This window comes from Drosophila guanche, unplaced genomic scaffold, assembly GCF_900245975.1.
Source record: "Drosophila guanche unplaced genomic scaffold, DGUA_6, whole genome shotgun sequence".
NCBI lineage: Eukaryota > Metazoa > Arthropoda > Insecta > Diptera > Drosophilidae > Drosophila > Drosophila guanche.
This window is the reverse complement of record NW_022995743.1, coordinates 7,255,854-7,272,956: the sequence shown is the minus strand read 5'-3', so window position 1 is coordinate 7,272,956 and position 17,103 is coordinate 7,255,854. Positions and strand designations below refer to the sequence as shown.

The window sequence follows — 17,103 nt, the reverse complement described above, 5'->3', positions numbered from 1 at the left end:
CAGCTGTTAGCCAAGTTCCACACCTTTGAGGTACAGCCAGAGGCAAAGCAAGAAATACAAGAGAAAGATGGCAAACACAAGAAAATTAAATGAAAAATGAAAAATAAACAGTGATGCAGACAGAGTGAGACGATGCGTTAAGATTAAGTAAACGTTTGAAACTCTTTTATATAAAATCGCACAAATACACATGCACAGAATATATGCACATTTGTATTTCCCCTCCTGGCAGTGCAACAGGTGCCACAGACAGCGCGTGGACTGAATTCCTAATGAGTTCAACTTCCGCCAAGGCACTCAGAGCATCAAAACTCTGCATCTTATCAGCTGGTAACGTGTACGAGATGGAGTCCGATATGCACAAATATCAGTGGGAGCAACTCACGATCATCATCATGCCCAGGCCAAGGGGAGCGGCGATCACAGTAGCTAATGAAGGAGCTTATCAGCCAGATATCAGCCAACGCACACTCTCCCTCAAACTCTCTTTTTCTCTGTCTCTTTCTATGGGATGGACGCGCTCTTAGGATCCACATTGGCATCCACTTCCATTTGGCCAAAGAACAAGAACTGGCTACAAGCAAGACAAGCACTGCTTGTCGATTTGCCTTTCAGTTGCTGTGGAGCAGCTGTCAAGGTCTCACAAGTTCAAGAAAAGGCCAAATCCTCTCCGACATCGACATCGCCATCGCCATCGCCCTAGCTTTGGCCAGTTCAGTTAATTGTGCGTTTTGTTCATTTGAGAAAGAAACATGGCAAAATCAATGAGATTATGATACGCGTCGTCGTCGTCGTTTACGTTTTAGAAATTATTCCATTTGTCTTGTGCTATGTGTGTCTTGTTTGCTCTCGAATACAAATGGTTTTCTTTGAAGCTTAATGATCTATGAGCCGCTTGGTCTTTGGGCAGGCTAATAAAGTGTTTGTGGATCGAATGCAATTATTATCAGCAAAGCTCTGCTCTGTCGCTGTTGTTGAACCACACTCAAATGTTGCCAATGATGGACTTGGACTTTCTTAACCTGAGGACGTGCATAAATTATAGCGGCACCCCACACCCGAATGGTGACAAAGAATGGCAACAACAAAAACATCAAAAAGAACCAGAAAGAAAGGCAGCAGCTTCTGGGGCCGAAGCATTGCTATACCCCGGCGAATGAATGGATCGATCGGGTTATGTGATATCTATCTGTTATGTGCAAGTGAACGTTATAGCAATTAATATAATTGATTAAATCATAAACAAGAGATTCTGGGTAATAGTTTGTAGGTGTAGAAAGCTTCGCAACGACTTGTATGTGTGTGTGAGTGTGTTTGTTTGTTGCTTCTCTGTTGTGTGGTGCTGCTTCTTGCTTGCTTCTGCATACTTTAATGTGAAAGCGCTGTTAATCCCAAACTGGAGAAGAAGCGCCGTAGCCCTGTCAGCCCCACCCCCCTCTGCTAAACAGCACTTGCTGCGAATCAGCTGTGCCGTCTTCTACAGAGAGTGGTAGATAAAAGAGAGAGAGAGAGAGAGAGAGAGAGCGCGCGCGTGCGAGGGAGAGAGTCAGCGCAGTGTGAGAGAGAGCTCATAAGTGTTTGGTCTGTGTGTGTGTGTGTGATGTTCATTTGAATAAGAAACAGCGCCTAGCATTTGGCTGTTCTCGCTGCTGGCCTTAATGGAAACCGTTATGCGCGTAGCTGTCGACGTCGCTGCCAAGCTCTAACAGAGGCACGCATGCGCGCGCACATGTTGGAGCCCGCAGCAAGCAAGCAAACGAGCGAGCGACAGAGAGTGAATGAGAGACAGAGATAGAGAGAGAGAGAGAGCGGGAATGAATGTTGCTGGAACTACCAATTCTACCAATTTCGCTTTGTCGTTCTTCAGCTCTGCCAACGTCTCAGCTCGAAATCTCAGTCAACGTCTGCGTCAGCAGCAGTAACATTTCTGCCTCGTCTTGGGCTGGCCTGGCCTGGTGTGTGGATCTTTTGTGAGCGCACTCCTCCTCAGACGTGCGCAACTTGTCGCGGTCTGACCACGTCCACGTCCGCGTTTCGCTTTGGTCTGGTCTTTGTCGCGGTATCTTCCACCACTCCACACTTTCTGTACTACTCCATAATCTCCAGCGAGAGTGTGCGTCTCTGTCTCTGCTGCCGCCTGTGCCTCTGCCACTGCGTTCGTGCGTGTTTGTTTGTGCAGTTAAATAATTGGCCTGACCCAAGTCCGAGGCAAGTTCAAGTTCGTGTAGCAGGAGCATAACCACTGCGAAAATATCGCCAAAAGCTGAGCGAAGGAGACCCTTCCCTTACCTTACCAACAATAGCCAGCAATTATCCGGGACTAACAGTGTTTTGTGTGATTTTTTGTTTCGGCTCTGGCCTGAAACAAAGGCCAGCCAGTCGCTGGGAATAAAACAAAAGCAACAGAAAGGTAGAAAGAGAGGAAGAGAGAGAAAAGACAGTGTCAAACAAAAGCCAAATGTGAAGAAACTCATAAAACGGACAGACCAAGAAGTTAAGCAAACATCAAAGCAACAAAAAAATCAAAAAAATTAAACGTACAAAAAAATAACTCCAAGAGAATATAATAACAATAATACAGTAACAGCAAATTAAAAGAAATGACCCAAAAATAGTCAGCAGCAGTGAGGAAGTTGGACCGAAACGAAGTCCGATCCCGCCACCAAAAGTTGGATGATGGAAACCAACGCAATTAAATGCAAACGATGCGAGTTTGAGATACGCATCTGTCAGATACGCCGGCCCTAAAAATCTTTCCCCTTCTCTATCGTGTCGTGTGTGTGTGTGAGTGCACTTTCTACCGCGTACAAGTCAATTAAGTGCCAACTCAAAGCACTCTTCGGATGCTTCAGCCCACACACAAATGCACAGCTATCTACACAGATAGAAGCGCACACGATAGATGCGCATAACTGCAACTAACTGCACCATCGGAAGCAGAGGGAACAGGGGCAAGAGCAGCAGCAGCAGCAGCAGCAGCAACTGCAAAACAAGAGCAACAAGTTCAAGCGCCGCAAACACGGCCAAAGCTCAGAAAACAAGTCCAAAGCAAAAGTTGCAGTTGGCTCGCTCCAATCTGATCTGTTCTGTTCTGTTCGGTTATTTTCTGTGCTGCTCTGCTCTGCTCTTTTCTGCTCTCAACTTATCTGCTCCTGCAGCAAATTTATTGAAATTCCTGCAAAGTACAGAGCCAAGCCACAAGAGTGCCAGCGGCTTAGTACAAGTGTTTCAATTGCGGCTGCGACTGCTTCTGCTTCTGCTTCTGCTGCGACAGCCAAGAAGACCAGACCAGACAAGAGCAGAGCCTCTGCTGCTGCTGCACCAAAAGATTTTTGCTTTTTGGTTTACAGAACTGGTCCATTAGTTGTTCCACCCGATGCCTAAGAGAGGGTATGGTACACGCCATCGGGTATGAAGGGTTCGTAGGAATACCAACGAAAGTATTGGACAATAATATCTCCGATAGGTGTAGGATAATTCATGCAGGGAATCCATTCCAAATGTTGATGGGTTGTCAACCTATCAGAACCTACAAATCAATCAGCCAGTCAATACTTTATTCAAGTTCCCACAACGATTCGATTCAGTTCGATTCGCTGGGTATCCATCGATCGACACATCTTCGTCCACATACGATTCTTCCTTCTTGTTTGGAGGCTTGCCGCCCCACCGACTGGCTTTGGTCTAAACTGCAGTGAGCAGAGGAGCAGAGGCGCGCCAGAAGATGGAGATGAAGCACGTTTGGCTTGCGGCACAGATGAGCTGTTCCATGCCCCATACTCGTACCTCGGTGTTTATTTGCATTTCATGTCCCTGGCTTGCGCTCTGGTTTATACAGGTTTATACGGGCACGGCAAAGAGGGGCCACTCCTCCTGGCTGCTGATGCCCGGCTGCTGCCAGGGCGGTAGCACAGAATGCTTCACAATAATTATTGTAATTTGCATTTGGTATTTGCAATGGAGATGAGATTGATCCGATTTCAATACCAATTCCCATTGCAATTAGTTAAACCTCAGGGGAGAGGGCCATGGGCTGGTTTGTGCCTTGCAGTCTTTTGCTTTTTGTGAGCTACATGGCAACGGGGCAGCCCGCAGCCCGCAGCTAAGCAACAGCAACAGCAACACATGACAGCAGTAGCTGTCAGCAACAGCAACAGCAACAAAGAAAAAAAAAAGTAAAACAAACAAAAATTTCTCTCAGCTCTTTTCCGTTTTTGGTAAGCAGAAATGAAAGCAGAAGCAGCGGAAAGCGGAAAGCGGGCAGCGAGTCTTACTTCTTATTTGATTATACCAGATATGTATGTACAGATGTATGTACTATATAGCTTATGTACATATGTACATACTCTGCAGGCATCATTCTTTTGTTCGCCATTTGAAACTAGCCGCCGCCATTTCACTTTTCTTTTAGGTAAAGGCATTTTTGCTGGCTTTCGCTTTTTACCGAGTGCACAGGGGAAGGCTTCAGCCCCGTCCCTTTCCCCTTAAAAGCAGGCAAAATGTATTTATAATAACAATAACAAGAGGCGGCAGGGCAACATTTGTAATTTCACTTTTAACGAGCCCAACGAAACTGTCACTTGTATCGGCTGCGAAGTGGAAATTACTTAATTGCCCATAAAGGCAGTGCCAGGGGCAGGGCAGTACGTTGATTTCTGCTACTGTCGATGAGAATCATGCAAATCTTTTGCTGGCTCTGACCCAGTTTCGGCCAGCTCTCCATCTCCCATCTTCCCAGGCAGCTTCACGTGGCCCGGTTCTGGTTATCGCGTAGCACCCGAATTTCATGTTAATTTGCACACAAAACACTGGCCAACGCCAATACAATTCTACGTATACAGATATACTCGTATTCATTCGCGCTGTGAGCGTGAACGTGACCCAAATACTCAAATAGCTGGCCAGCGCATTCTTGAAGTCGGTCTGTGAAAAGCAAAACAATCATTGAGCTGGATTGGAGAGCGACAGATCAGATGGGAGCGGGAGCGAGAGCCCGCAATTAGTTTGATAATCTGCCATGGGATTGTAGTTATGTTTTATGGCTTCCGTTCTCCATTCGCCCGCCAGAGATGTCTCTCCCTTGGATACTCTCACACTAACGGATGCTGATAGATGCTGCTTGCAGATAGTTCTGATTAGTTATTTGCGTTTAATTAAAACCCCAAGCAAACGGAGCTCTTGTTGTTATCCGATGGAGGGGGGGTTCAATGACCGTATTACGCAACGCATAAATACAGACAAACAAACATAGAACAGCATCAGCTAACAATGAGAGTTACTCTCCCCGCAACCGCTAACCGTTACCAGACGTTACCAACAGTCACAGAACCGCTCTAAACGCAGATAATTTCTCAATGCTGCAGAATCGTGACGCAAAGATAGAACACGGAACCGAACCGAAGCAGAAGGCTCGATCAATGGCACGCAATACTCGTACACGAGTATGTTGTCACCGCAAAGATGCCTCTGGGGTTTGTGTGTGTATAAGTATGGGTATGGAAGAGTTATAGACGCGCATTGTCATCCGTTTGCCGGAGCAGGTCCAGTTAACTATAGCCAACTCATCATCGCTGGCTGGCTGCTCGGTTGCGCTTTCTTTGATTGCCACAGTTTATGTCATCGTTTCTGTAACTGAACTTTCTTTGCTCGATCGAACTCTGGAGCTCAATTAGCCGTCTGTTGAACTCTGTTCCCAACAATGGAACGTCTGAGAACTAGTTATGGCCATTGGCATTGGCATGGGCATGGGCATGGGCCTGGGAATGGATGAAGCTTCGATGGAGATGTGAATGGGAAATGGTAAAAATGGGAACTGGGAATGGGTAAATGCATTTCCGAACAGTTATATAAACGATATGCTTAGGACAGACAGACTGCAGATTATACAATCGATAGAGTCGATTCCCGTTTGGATCGCTTTCTTTGCCCAAACACACACACACACACACTCGGTCACTTTTGCTTTCCATTTGGGGCATTTTAGGCATGACTAAACCAACACATTACACATACGCCCTAGGTACGCAGCATGTCCAAAATGTGTCCATGTTTGTGACTGTTTGTTGCCCCAACACAAGTCATAATGGGCAGCAACTACCTGAAACGTTGAGCACTGAAACTGTTAGGGTATCCAGTGCTTCGGCCTGCGAGCATTTCTTTTCCATCTGGCTTGTGTTTTTTGGTTTCGTTTCGTCGTTCTTCGCCGTTTTTGCATATGCAAGTCACTGGAGAGAGACTTTCACCTACTTGAGTCACTGGCATATTGCTTCTACGCACTTGCTCGGGTCTGGTCTGCTTGCCGCCTCATCGTGCCGCTTGGGCCGTGCCCATAAGTTTGGTGTCGAAATGCTACATGGCCGTGGCTGTGGCTGTGGCTGTGGCTGTCGCTGTGTTTAGTGATTAATTTGAATAATGCCGTAAAAACGTTTCACATTTCACATTTCACATGACTCATGGCAATCATCAATGACATCAATTTATGTTTCACTTTACAGATGGGTGCACAATACACGTCCACAGATACAGATACAGATACGGACACCTATGCATCTAGAACCACAAGGAGCAGCACAGATCTAGCGCCCAAAAGTAGAACAACAACCAAGCACAAGATGCCGCTGCCCAGCCTCGTTCCCAGCCTTCTCCTGCTCCTCACACTGGCCAGCCTCAGTCTGCTGCTGCCGACGACGCACGCCAGTCCCGTCTTTGTGGATAATCCCAGCTTAGCACAGTGTAAGTATTTCCATTCTCCCCTAGCCAATTGAATGATTGGACCAGACCTATCAGCAAGGCAATTGTCACATCATCGACGATCTTACTTAGCTGGAATTACACAGAAGATAAGATACAAGATGCAGCATATGCCCGATACATGGCTACATTAATGTTTCCCAAGAACTCCAGCACTTTCTCTCACGTAGCCCCATTAAAAGTTTCTTTTGGGACAAAGGGTCCAGTCGGGCAAACCCAAGTAGCAATGAGATATAATGGGGGGAATCTGTAATAAGCACGTTCCAAAACATTTGGGTAAGCGCAGAGAAAACTCAAATCTCGTTAACCAAAACCCAGCAATCTTTACAAATGGGAATCTAAAATGAAGGAGAATTTATACTTAGCTCTTGGGACATGCAAGGGGTCAGGTTAAAGGCCTCAGCAAACAAACTCTGGCATTAAGTGCATGAGAGGAATTAATAAATAAAGTCAATAATTGAGAGGAGAATTTAATGCTAGGTATTTGTATATTTTATTAAAATTTCTAAAGTAAAGACAACGAAAAGGAAACGTCTGGCAGAATGGCAGAATTTTTCCATATTTTTGGGGAAAATTTGTAGGATTTGATGGAGCTTCTCTATGGCTCTGTGAGATCAGGTTCAGCAGCAGCATCTATACACATTTAATGCCAAAAAAGTACAAAAAAAGGCATCTCAGAGAAATAATAATACAAAAGACTCTAGCGACAAACTAGTTTGGACCGAGACCAAATTGAGAACAGAGCCAAAGCCAGAGGAAGAGCCAGAGCCAGAGCCAGAGCATTTCTAATGAAAGTAATCAAAATTAATGACGATGGAGACAGGCGTTGGCCGGGCAACGAAGATTAATTGGGTCATAGCCATTAAGAGCCAAATTTATACGCTATTAGCACTTCCTCTCGGGGCCCCACACAGCTGCCAATTTGTCTGTGGCGAGCGACAACAAAGAGCAGCCACTGTGAGAGCAAGTGAGAGATGGAAAAAACTTTCATATACTCGAAAGAGTCGGAGTCAGAGCCAGAGACAGAGACAGAGACAGGCAGGCAAAGAGCCAAACAGGCAAACAGGGCAAACGTCAGCGCGCAAAAGCAATTGAGGTCAGCCATCAAAGAATGTTGCCATAAAATGAGCCACCGCTTCCACCACTACCATCGTCCGGCAGCAAGTCCGATTCGGACACTGGCCGGGAATCTGAATCTCCATCTGACTCCGAGTCTGAGTCTGAGTCTCAGTCTCAATCGGTATCCGAATCGAGTTGACTCTACTCTCCGCAAGAAAGCGTGTGCCGGCGCGCATTTCATGTTTATGACTGGATGCTGGTCGAGCAGCAGCAGCAGCAGCAGCAGCAAAGAAATATATGAGAGAAATAATATGGCTGGTACATGGCCAAGAAGTGGCAAGAGGCGGAAAGTAAATTTGATGGCAAGTGAAAGGGAAATAAAACAAAAACCAAAACCAAAACCAAAACCAAAACACACACAAGTACGAAGTGGGGGCCCAGATCGAAGGGAAGCTTCGGCTGTTTGGTTCGTGGGTTCGTTGGCTCTTCGGCTATTCGATTCTGAGTCTCTTGGGTTCTGCAGCCAAACCGCTGACCCACTTAGCCACTGCGCCACACTCACCCACAATCGTGGCACGAAACTGTTGCCGCATTCGCATGCCAAAAACGAATTTCCTACATTGCAATGCGGGCCAGGTCTGGTTGTGGCCTGAGTCTCAGTCTCAGTCTCAGTCTGTCTGTCTGTCTGTCTGTCGTCTCTGTGCTCTGGCTGTTGACTGTGGGGCGGGCTGCTTGGTAGGCTGGCCAAGTGGCTGGCGAAACATATGCTAAGCCGTTGACCCAAAAAGCCACAAAACGAAATGCAAACAGAAATGGAGAAACAGAATAGCGTCGCAGCCAGCGTCGCAGCCAGCGTCGCAGCCGGCGTCGACGAGGTCTAGGAAACGTGACCATCGCCCTGACCACCGACTTGGGTACAAATTTGGTGGATTGAATACATCCATGTCATGTCTGCCGCTGCCGCTGCCGCTGCATGCCCGTTCGTGTCTTGAGTCACTCGTTTTGGGCCTGCAAAATGTGCGCGGATGGCCACTGATGTCAGAATTTCGTGCTAATTGCATAAGAAATGCGACTGGCGACACTTTACTTTACGGCCTTAAGTTCAATAAACGCAAAACACCAACAAAAAAACACAGAGCAGGCAATATTTCTTAGCATACCCTTCAGGCGGCATTCAGCCACACCGATTTCTGATGTAGTTTGTGTGTGCACTTGTAAGGAAGTGACTTGAGGGGATTTATTTGCATATATTCGCACCCGCAATCTGTGAAAATTGGCCACCAACTTACGGCTCTCTAAGTCCCTCTTGAGCCTCTCTTTGGAGTCTCTCAATCTGTTTGTAAAAAGAGCATCTAACGCTTCGCGGTGGGCACAAAGCATTTCCTGTTTCTTCTGCTTTTGCTTTTGCAGCTAAATCAAGACTAAAGCCAGGAGAGCAGTGAACAAAGTGCGTTATTTATTTGCGATTATTTTGGGAAATGTTGTGTCTTGTTATGTTTGTTTATGGGCAAGGCAAAATGCAGAACAGTATCGAGAACAGAACTCTTCGTCCCTGGCCGCATTCGTTGAGCAATTTGTCAGCAGACACGCAACAATTTTCGGCCTGTAATCCTTAATTAGTAATACAAATAATTATATGTACATTTGTACAAGTTCAAAGCTCTCGCTTGGATAATGCTCGGCTCGATTACACAATGATCATGCCACTGGCACAGCTAATTCTACTCCGACTTCGCCTTCTACTGCTGTTTCTGATGATAATGATGATAATGATGATGGTGGCGGTTCTCCTCGAAGCAGCAGCAGAAACAGAAATCATAAATAAATAACAATAATGCGGATGGGGCTACTGTTGCCTCATCGGGCGGTCTGTGTCTGGCTCTCTGGACGCCCTTCAGCGGACTTCAGTGGCCGCCGTTTGCGGCTTTTATGGTCTTCGTTGTCGGCCTGTTGCCACTTCATTTTCACTTGTGTTAACTGTTTGGCTAACGGTGAAACGCCACACACACAAATTGGCGTACAAATTGGAAGGCGTTAATCGGCAACCCTCGGCACCCGTCAAACGGAAATGGTGTGGAGCATTGGAAGTGATAGAACCAGAAAGGGCATCATCATCATCATCATCATCATTGCTACTATTATTAGTATTAATTATTATACCGATTTTGTTCGCTTCTTGGCAGTCCAATCGGGCCGCAATATTCGACATCTGCCCTGCATCGTACGAAAGTCCGGACGCTCGGGCGTCTGCATGTTCGCCATCGACTGCATCAAGCAGAACGGCACCCATCTGGGCACCTGCATCGACCGCTTCTACTTTGGCTCGTGCTGTGCGATGAAGGTGAGTCGAGTCTCCCATCCCAACCCAACTCTGCCTGACCCATCCGCAATCACTTAATCATTGTACCCCGTTCCAGGAGGAGGCATCGCTGTTTGCGCCGGAGCTCAATGACAACAGCATCGATCAGAATACCATCTCGCACTTTGCCCACGAGTCCACCACGCTGCCCACGAGCTCCCTCTTCAAGCTAACCACAGAAAGTGGTTTCTCGAGCAGCAGCAGCGGCGGCGGCACCACCCACAAGTCATCGCAGCAGCACACGAGCAACGAGCTGCTCAAGAATGTCACCCAATCGTATCTGAGCACCGCCAAGCCAGTGCGCACCACACTCTCCACAACGACGAGCAGCCGCCGCCCGGCCCTGGACCACACCACGCACAAGAACTCACACTTTGTGGTGCGGACAACGGCGAAGCCAAGTGGTTTGCCGTCGACAACGATTAGGCCCCTGCCGCCACGTCGCCGCACCACCAGTGCCAGGCCAGTGCTGACCACAGCCGCCGTGGTGCTCGAGCAGCGCATTGAGACCACGACGGTGCCCGCCAAGTTTGTGACATTCCAAATTGTGGAGACGACGACGCCGCCGGTCACAGAACCCACCCATCTGGTGGAGACGACAACGACAGCCACCAGGCGGCACACAAGACCGAGCACGAGCAGCAGTGTCAGTGGGAGTAGCTCGACATCTGTGAAAACAACAACAACAACCACGACGAAGGCGCCAGGGACAACGGCCAAAACCACCACGCAACGTCCGACACCGCCTCTACGCACCACAACCACCGCCAGCACCACCAAGCCACACAAAACGCATTCAAGTAGACGACCAACTCCGACCAAAAAGCCAATTGGGTCGACCATAACCACCGCTGCCAGTGGCACGCAATCCACACGGAAGCCAGTGGATAACCTGAGCAGCAGCAGCAGCACCACCGCAAATGCAACCACAGTGACAACATCGCCAGTCCGCAGGCCTGTGATTCAAACCAGCAGCTCCGTCACATCTACGACAACAACCACGAGCACATCGTTCAACAACAACAACAACAACAACAACAACAACAACCGCACAACGTCAACAAAGCTGCCGGAGCGCACCACGCAGGCGCCCAGGCCAAGGCCAAAGCCCACAGCGGAATTTGTAAAGGTGCCCATCATGCTGGCAGAGGAGCCAGCGAGCCAAACAGCAACAACAACAACCACTAGCAGTAGTAGCAGCACCAGCAGCAGCACCAGCACTGCTTCAAAATCTCCAGCAACAACAAGCACAACCAGCAGCGGTACTACAACAACAACAACAACAACAACAAGAACAACTACGCCAAAGCCAACGCGTCGTCACACAACCAAAGTCCCAACTACAACACCAAACACCACTAAAGCAACAACAACCACAACAACAACAACCACCGCCAAGCCAACGACAAGGACAACAACAACAACAACAACAACAACAACAAGCACAAGCAGGCCAGCCACAGAGCCTGCGCTGAGCTCGAGCACAACTTCGAACAAAATTGAATCGGAAACCTTGTCCACCAAGAAGCCTGGCCTAATAACCTGGACAGACGTGGAGGCAGAGCCACAGACCAATGCGAGCATTTCCAACGACTGGCAGCCGGTGCCAGCTGCATCCGCATCCACAGATTTGTCTCCCACGCCCACCCCGCAGCCGGAGGCATCAAACAAAACATCGACAAGCACAGGTGAGTGTGGCTTTTGGCAGGGTTTTCCCCAATTTGTAATACAGATTTTCCAGCACCACCCACGGCCACCGACAAAGTGGTCATCTCTGTGGCCACCAGTGTTAGTACCAGCGAGTCGAAGCCTGGCTCGGGGGGCAGCCACATGCCCACAGAGAAGCCGCACAGGACAACGAAACCACCAAAAGCTACAACCACCGCCAGACCAGTGAGCACAACAACTATCAAAACCACAGAGGCACCAGAGAGCAGCACTGAAAGCAGCAGCAGCAGCAGCAGCGTTGCATTCGCCTCATCTACATCATCTTCCACTGAGCTAAGCTCGGAGATGGCAACAAGCAGTGGCAGCACCACCGCAGAGACAGCAACAACAGAAGGCGCAACAGCGGCAACCACCGATTACAGCGGCGAGGAAGTGAATCTGACGACGACCGTCGAGCCGGCAGCTGAGAGCACAAGCTTAGCGCCTACAAATGCATTGGAGGGCGTCGATTACAAAGAAGGTGAGTCCAAGTCCTTGTCCAAGAGCAGGCACATCGGCCCATGGCCCATGGTTCACAGTGTCGCTGCAACTCAGTCAGAAAAAACTTGTTTCCTTCGAGGAGAAATCTATTAATATACCAGACTTTGGTCATAAGACAAAGCCAGGCATGCGTGGCCATTAAATTCAATTTGAAGGCTAAACGCTGGCCTTGAGCCCACGAAGAGATGCTGCTGCTGCAGGAGAGCTTGTCTTGGCCATCAGCTCATAAATGCAGACCCAAGAGAACTCCTAAGCTCCTGACTACTGATGCTAGACACAGCGAATCCACAACAATTTTTACAGCAATCATTTACAATAATGATCCTCCCCCGTGTGCCACAACCCGTAGCTCTTCGGTCTTCATCGGTCATTGTGCCGCTTGGGTCACGTTGCCTTCTTCCGCTTGCCGAGGCGCACCAAACCAAACTGAGTCCAAGCCAAAGCCTGGACCCTTGCTGCAGCAGCCCCCTGACCGATTTTGCGTCTGCAAAAACAATCTTGATGCACGAAACGAGTCGGGGACGAGTCGAGACAAGTTGCGGAGACCATAAAGTAGGCCGTTGACTGCTTGCCTTGTGGCCGGCCAAAGTCAAGGACTGCATGCCTCCTCGCCAGTCCAAAGCATATTACATTGGCCGCTGGCATGACTGAGTGCCTGGCGGGCGAAGTGATTAAAATGTTTAGTGCCTTTTGGGGCCCATTATTTTAATTGTGACCTGGCACAGAGCCTATTAGCAGAGATCTGCTGACTCCTTACTCATCCTTTACCCCTGTCCCTTCCAGTGTGTGGCCGTCGCATGTTCCCCGAGCCGCGCATTGTCGGTGGAGCAAATGCCGCCTTCGGACGCTGGCCCTGGCAGATATCGCTGCGCCAGTGGCGCACCTCCACCTACCTGCACAAGTGCGGAGCGGCGCTGCTCAACGAGAACTGGGCAATCACCGCCGCCCATTGTGTGGACAAGTAAGTAGATGGTAGAGGGCATCCCAGCGGAGGAAACGGGGGAGATTCACGAGTCATTTGCTTGGGTGCTTTCAGTGTGCCGCCCTCCGATCTGCTGCTGCGCTTGGGCGAGTACGACCTGGCCGAGGAGGAGGAGCCCTACGGCTATCAGGAGAGACGTGTGCAGATCGTCGCCTCCCATCCGCAGTTCGATCCGCGTACCTTTGAGTACGATCTGGCCCTGCTCAGGTGCGTGCTGTCTACCGCCTCTTCTTTCCCTCGGATCGTAATTCGTTTCGATTTCCGTTTCCTGTTCTGATTAGGTTCTACGAGCCGGTGGTCTTTCAGCCCAACATCATTCCCGTTTGCGTGCCCGACAACGACGAGAACTTCATTGGGCAAACGGCCTTTGTCACCGGCTGGGGACGCCTCTACGAGGATGGGCCACTGCCCAGTGTTCTGCAGGAGGTGGCCGTGCCGGTCATCAACAACACCATCTGCGAGTCCATGTACCGCACCGCGGGCTACATCGAGCACATACCGCACATATTCATCTGTGCCGGCTGGAAGAAGGGCGGCTACGACTCCTGTGAAGGTGAGTGACTGCTGAATGGCCTCCTGCCGGATGCATTTCAATAATTTCTCACCTCTCAGGCGATTCCGGTGGCCCCATGGTGCTGCAGCGGGAGGCGGACAAGCGTTTCCAGCTCGGCGGTGTCATCTCGTGGGGCATCGGGTGCGCCGAGGCCAACCAGCCGGGCGTCTACACGCGCATCTCCGAGTTCCGGGACTGGATCAACCAGATACTCCAGTTCTAGCTCTAATCTCGACCTCGCCTGCGTATTAATTATGCTTAATACTTAGTGAATGCCTAGCACGTCTTCCACCCCACCCCCACGCACGACTCGACTCCTCAGAGTTCGAACTCGGACTCGGACTCGGACTCGGACCTGGAGCACAACTCAAACTCAAACTAAAACACAAACTGGGACTCGGACTCGGACTCGTGCTCCGGTTATGGCACTCGGAGATGGAACCGAGCATAACCCGAGCAACGATTTCAGTTGCTGCCACTTACCCCCCGCATACCCCCTCCTCATGCAGTCCACAACGATCCCCCTCTGCCGAGAGCGACTTCCACGTTCATTGTCATAATCATAAACTTAGCGTTGCCGCCTAGCCTAACCCTAAACTAGTTAGTGAATGTGATTAACAAGCACACTAAACGTCACAGTCGCCGTCACAGTCACCAGCTCATGTAGCGTATTAATCGATTTGTCGACCCTAATTTATTCCCATTTGCTGTATATAATTTTCTAAATTATTGCATAACATTTACACTTAGCTTTAGTCCCTCCCGCACGCGTACGCGTGCACTATTATATAGAAATTCGTCAACTCCATTCGAATTGTTCGAGATCCTTCGGTAGGGCATTATCACATAAGTCGCTTCTCCTCGAACCGAACGTACCATGCTCGAAGAAGCTATTGTAGTTTTATCTTATAACGTACTGTAATTATTTATTTATAGCAGATCATGCTCGACAAAATTAATTCAATTAAAATGTTTAAAACAACACACACAAACAAACGCTATTTATTTGCATTCATTTTGCTATTGATTTTGAAGATAAATATTGTGGGCGCCAAACTAAAAGTCTGGTAACTCTGTTTTAGTACACACCACAAACTTTTTCAGTTCGGTATACGTATACGTATACGTATACTTGAGACTTTATGTAAAATCAACGCTAGGTGTCGCCAGGCAAATACCATGTAGCTGTAGATGTCATGTACAAGTTTGAAAAATGTTATTAAATTCCTGCTTCGTTAGCGCCACCAGGTATTTTTTTGGCAGTTTTAGGAACTTTGGCGGCAATTTGAGGAACTTTGGCGCTAGTTTTATCAAAAGCGGGCAGCCTGGGCAGGGCGAAGATTCTCGGGTTTGTGGGTATCTAAATTTCCAACCAGCTGTGCTCACAGATCAGCTCTATCAGCCACTGCCCCTTTCTGTTCTCCTCCTGCTCTGGCAATCAAAAACTCTGCAAAAATTCCAGCCATCACTTTTAGGGACACATTCGCATAGAAGCCTCTCGAAGTACTCTGAGCGCCCATTGGAATTCCGAATGCATGAGGCGACTCACACATTATTTGGCAGGTGCCAACGAGACGGACGCCAAGCACAAAACTTTCTTTGCTACCCAGCCAGCCAGCCAGCCAACGATAAAGAGTAAGTAGAAAAATGCTCAACATTTTGTTTTGCATATGTAAAGTGAGAAAACGAAGTATGCCAAACATGTGTCCGGCGATCAGCAAGCCAAGGCAAAGTCAGTGTAAGTAGGTGGGTCGCCCTTATCGCAGTTATTTCTACAAAGTTCTTTGGTTTGATTCTTTTTATAGGCTTCCAGGAGTAACCTGCCTTTGGTTAAATCAGTCAATGAAGCAGTCAATCCATTCGTGTGTCAATTGGCATTTAGTTATGACTTTACTTTACTTTGTTCCCCATTAAATTATTTTTGATTGTTTGTTGATCGTGATCCCTGATCCCTAAACGTATGTTGGCACGCATTTGCCTTGGATCGTGCCCTGCAATTACCGACTTTTGTCGTGGAACTTTCGCTCTCAGTTGTGGGTCATTTGCATGTGACATGCCACGGCAACTGACGACCCCCTCCAACCACCGCGACAGCCCTCCTACACACAAAGTTGGTGGGGTTGCAAGTGCATGCTGGGTGGATCTCTTGGGGCAGGCGTACGAGTGTTTATTATAATTTGCACAGACCTCGCGTACCACGAAGGGGTCATGCGTTGAGATTATCATCGGCACGACCACTCGCTCGGTCCTAAGTCACTTTTGTGAATAATATCTTGTATGTTGCATGAACTTTCACATGCGATTCGTGCTCGTAATGGGCTGCGAGATTAGGGGACTTGTCAGGCGATGGTCAGACATCCTCTGCAGCGATTAGCTAACTGAAGTTAATTGACTTGTAAGCCATAAATATGCCCCACTCGAGTGAAAGTGCAAATTTGTGGCGCGACTTGGTCTGCTTTTGGGGCAGGCTTGATTTAGTTTGACAATTGGATTGGGCACCGATTTATGCTCGATGCAAGACGCCAACGCCTGCCTACCAAAAACATAAGTGAAATTTTGATGGACTGACACATTAGACATTTGCCAAATGATATGCGATATTGTGGCCCATGGGGCCAGCCAAATCCAGAGCATTCCCATGGAAAACGAAAGCGATGAAGTAACGGCTGTCCAGCACCCTCGTCTGGGTACCCGTTGATGTGAAGTCTTGCACTTAATTTCTATAGAAACGTTGCACAATTAAAACGCTTGAAGCATCATCAAAAGCCGCACACACAGTGATTGAGGGGGCGGGTGTCAGTCAGAGAACAGCAGGGGGGCATGAGAGATGACCACCAACCACCACCGTCCACTGTCCAATGTCCAATGTCCACTGTCCACTACCTGTGCCGAATGCACAATGACGATTTTGAGACTTTCCCAACGATGGCTACAATGGAAATTTCTTATTTTTCTGCCTAAAAGATTTATAGACGCGGCAGCCAGCAAGCCACTTGAGAAGCAAACAAAAAACGAAAGTCCAAGTGCTGACCAAGATCAGCAGCGGCCACAATGATCATAAAAATCTTTCACCAAATACACCAAAATCTATGGAAACAATTGAAAAGTACTTTTGGACAGTGTTTTCCCTCTCGTTAATGGTCTGGAGGAGGGTGGGTGAGTGGGGCCACCGTTCTGGCAGCCCAAGAAAAC

General features: G+C 48.5%; 1 protein-coding gene across 2 annotated transcripts; it reads left to right on the top strand.

Moving 5' to 3' along the window:
- Positions 1-630: 630 nt before the first annotated feature.
- On the top strand, positions 631-14,856 carry LOC117588893 (serine proteinase stubble). 2 transcript variants are annotated; one of them, XM_034280445.1, is made up of 9 exons: positions 631-724; positions 6,495-6,732; positions 9,993-10,150; positions 10,227-11,856; positions 11,910-12,356; positions 13,160-13,337; positions 13,413-13,565; positions 13,640-13,911; positions 13,971-14,856. In XM_034280445.1, the coding sequence occupies exons 2-9, from the start codon at positions 6,495-6,497 to the stop codon at positions 14,132-14,134; spliced, it is 3,240 nt and encodes a 1,079-aa protein (XP_034136336.1). In that variant the 5' UTR covers positions 631-724; the 3' UTR covers positions 14,135-14,856. The 2 variants fall into 2 exon arrangements, with proteins under 2 accessions (XP_034136336.1, XP_034136345.1); XM_034280454.1 differs by lacking the exon at positions 631-724 and adding an exon at positions 1,978-2,208.
- The last annotated feature ends 2,247 nt before the right edge of the window (positions 14,857-17,103 follow it).

What these genes read in the sequence shown, in the direction of transcription:
- LOC117588893 (XM_034280445.1), top strand. Translation starts at nt 6,495, where the DNA reads ATGGGTGCACAATACACGTCCACAGATACAGATACAGATACGGACACC. An exon ending in TAATCCCAGCTTAGCACAGT is followed by an intron (nt 6,733 to 9,992) that starts GTAAGTATTTCC and finishes GCTTCTTGGCAG; the next exon opens with TCCAATCGGGCCGCAATATT. An exon ending in CGGCTACGACTCCTGTGAAG is followed by an intron (nt 13,912 to 13,970) that starts GTGAGTGACTGC and finishes CTCACCTCTCAG; the next exon opens with GCGATTCCGGTGGCCCCATG.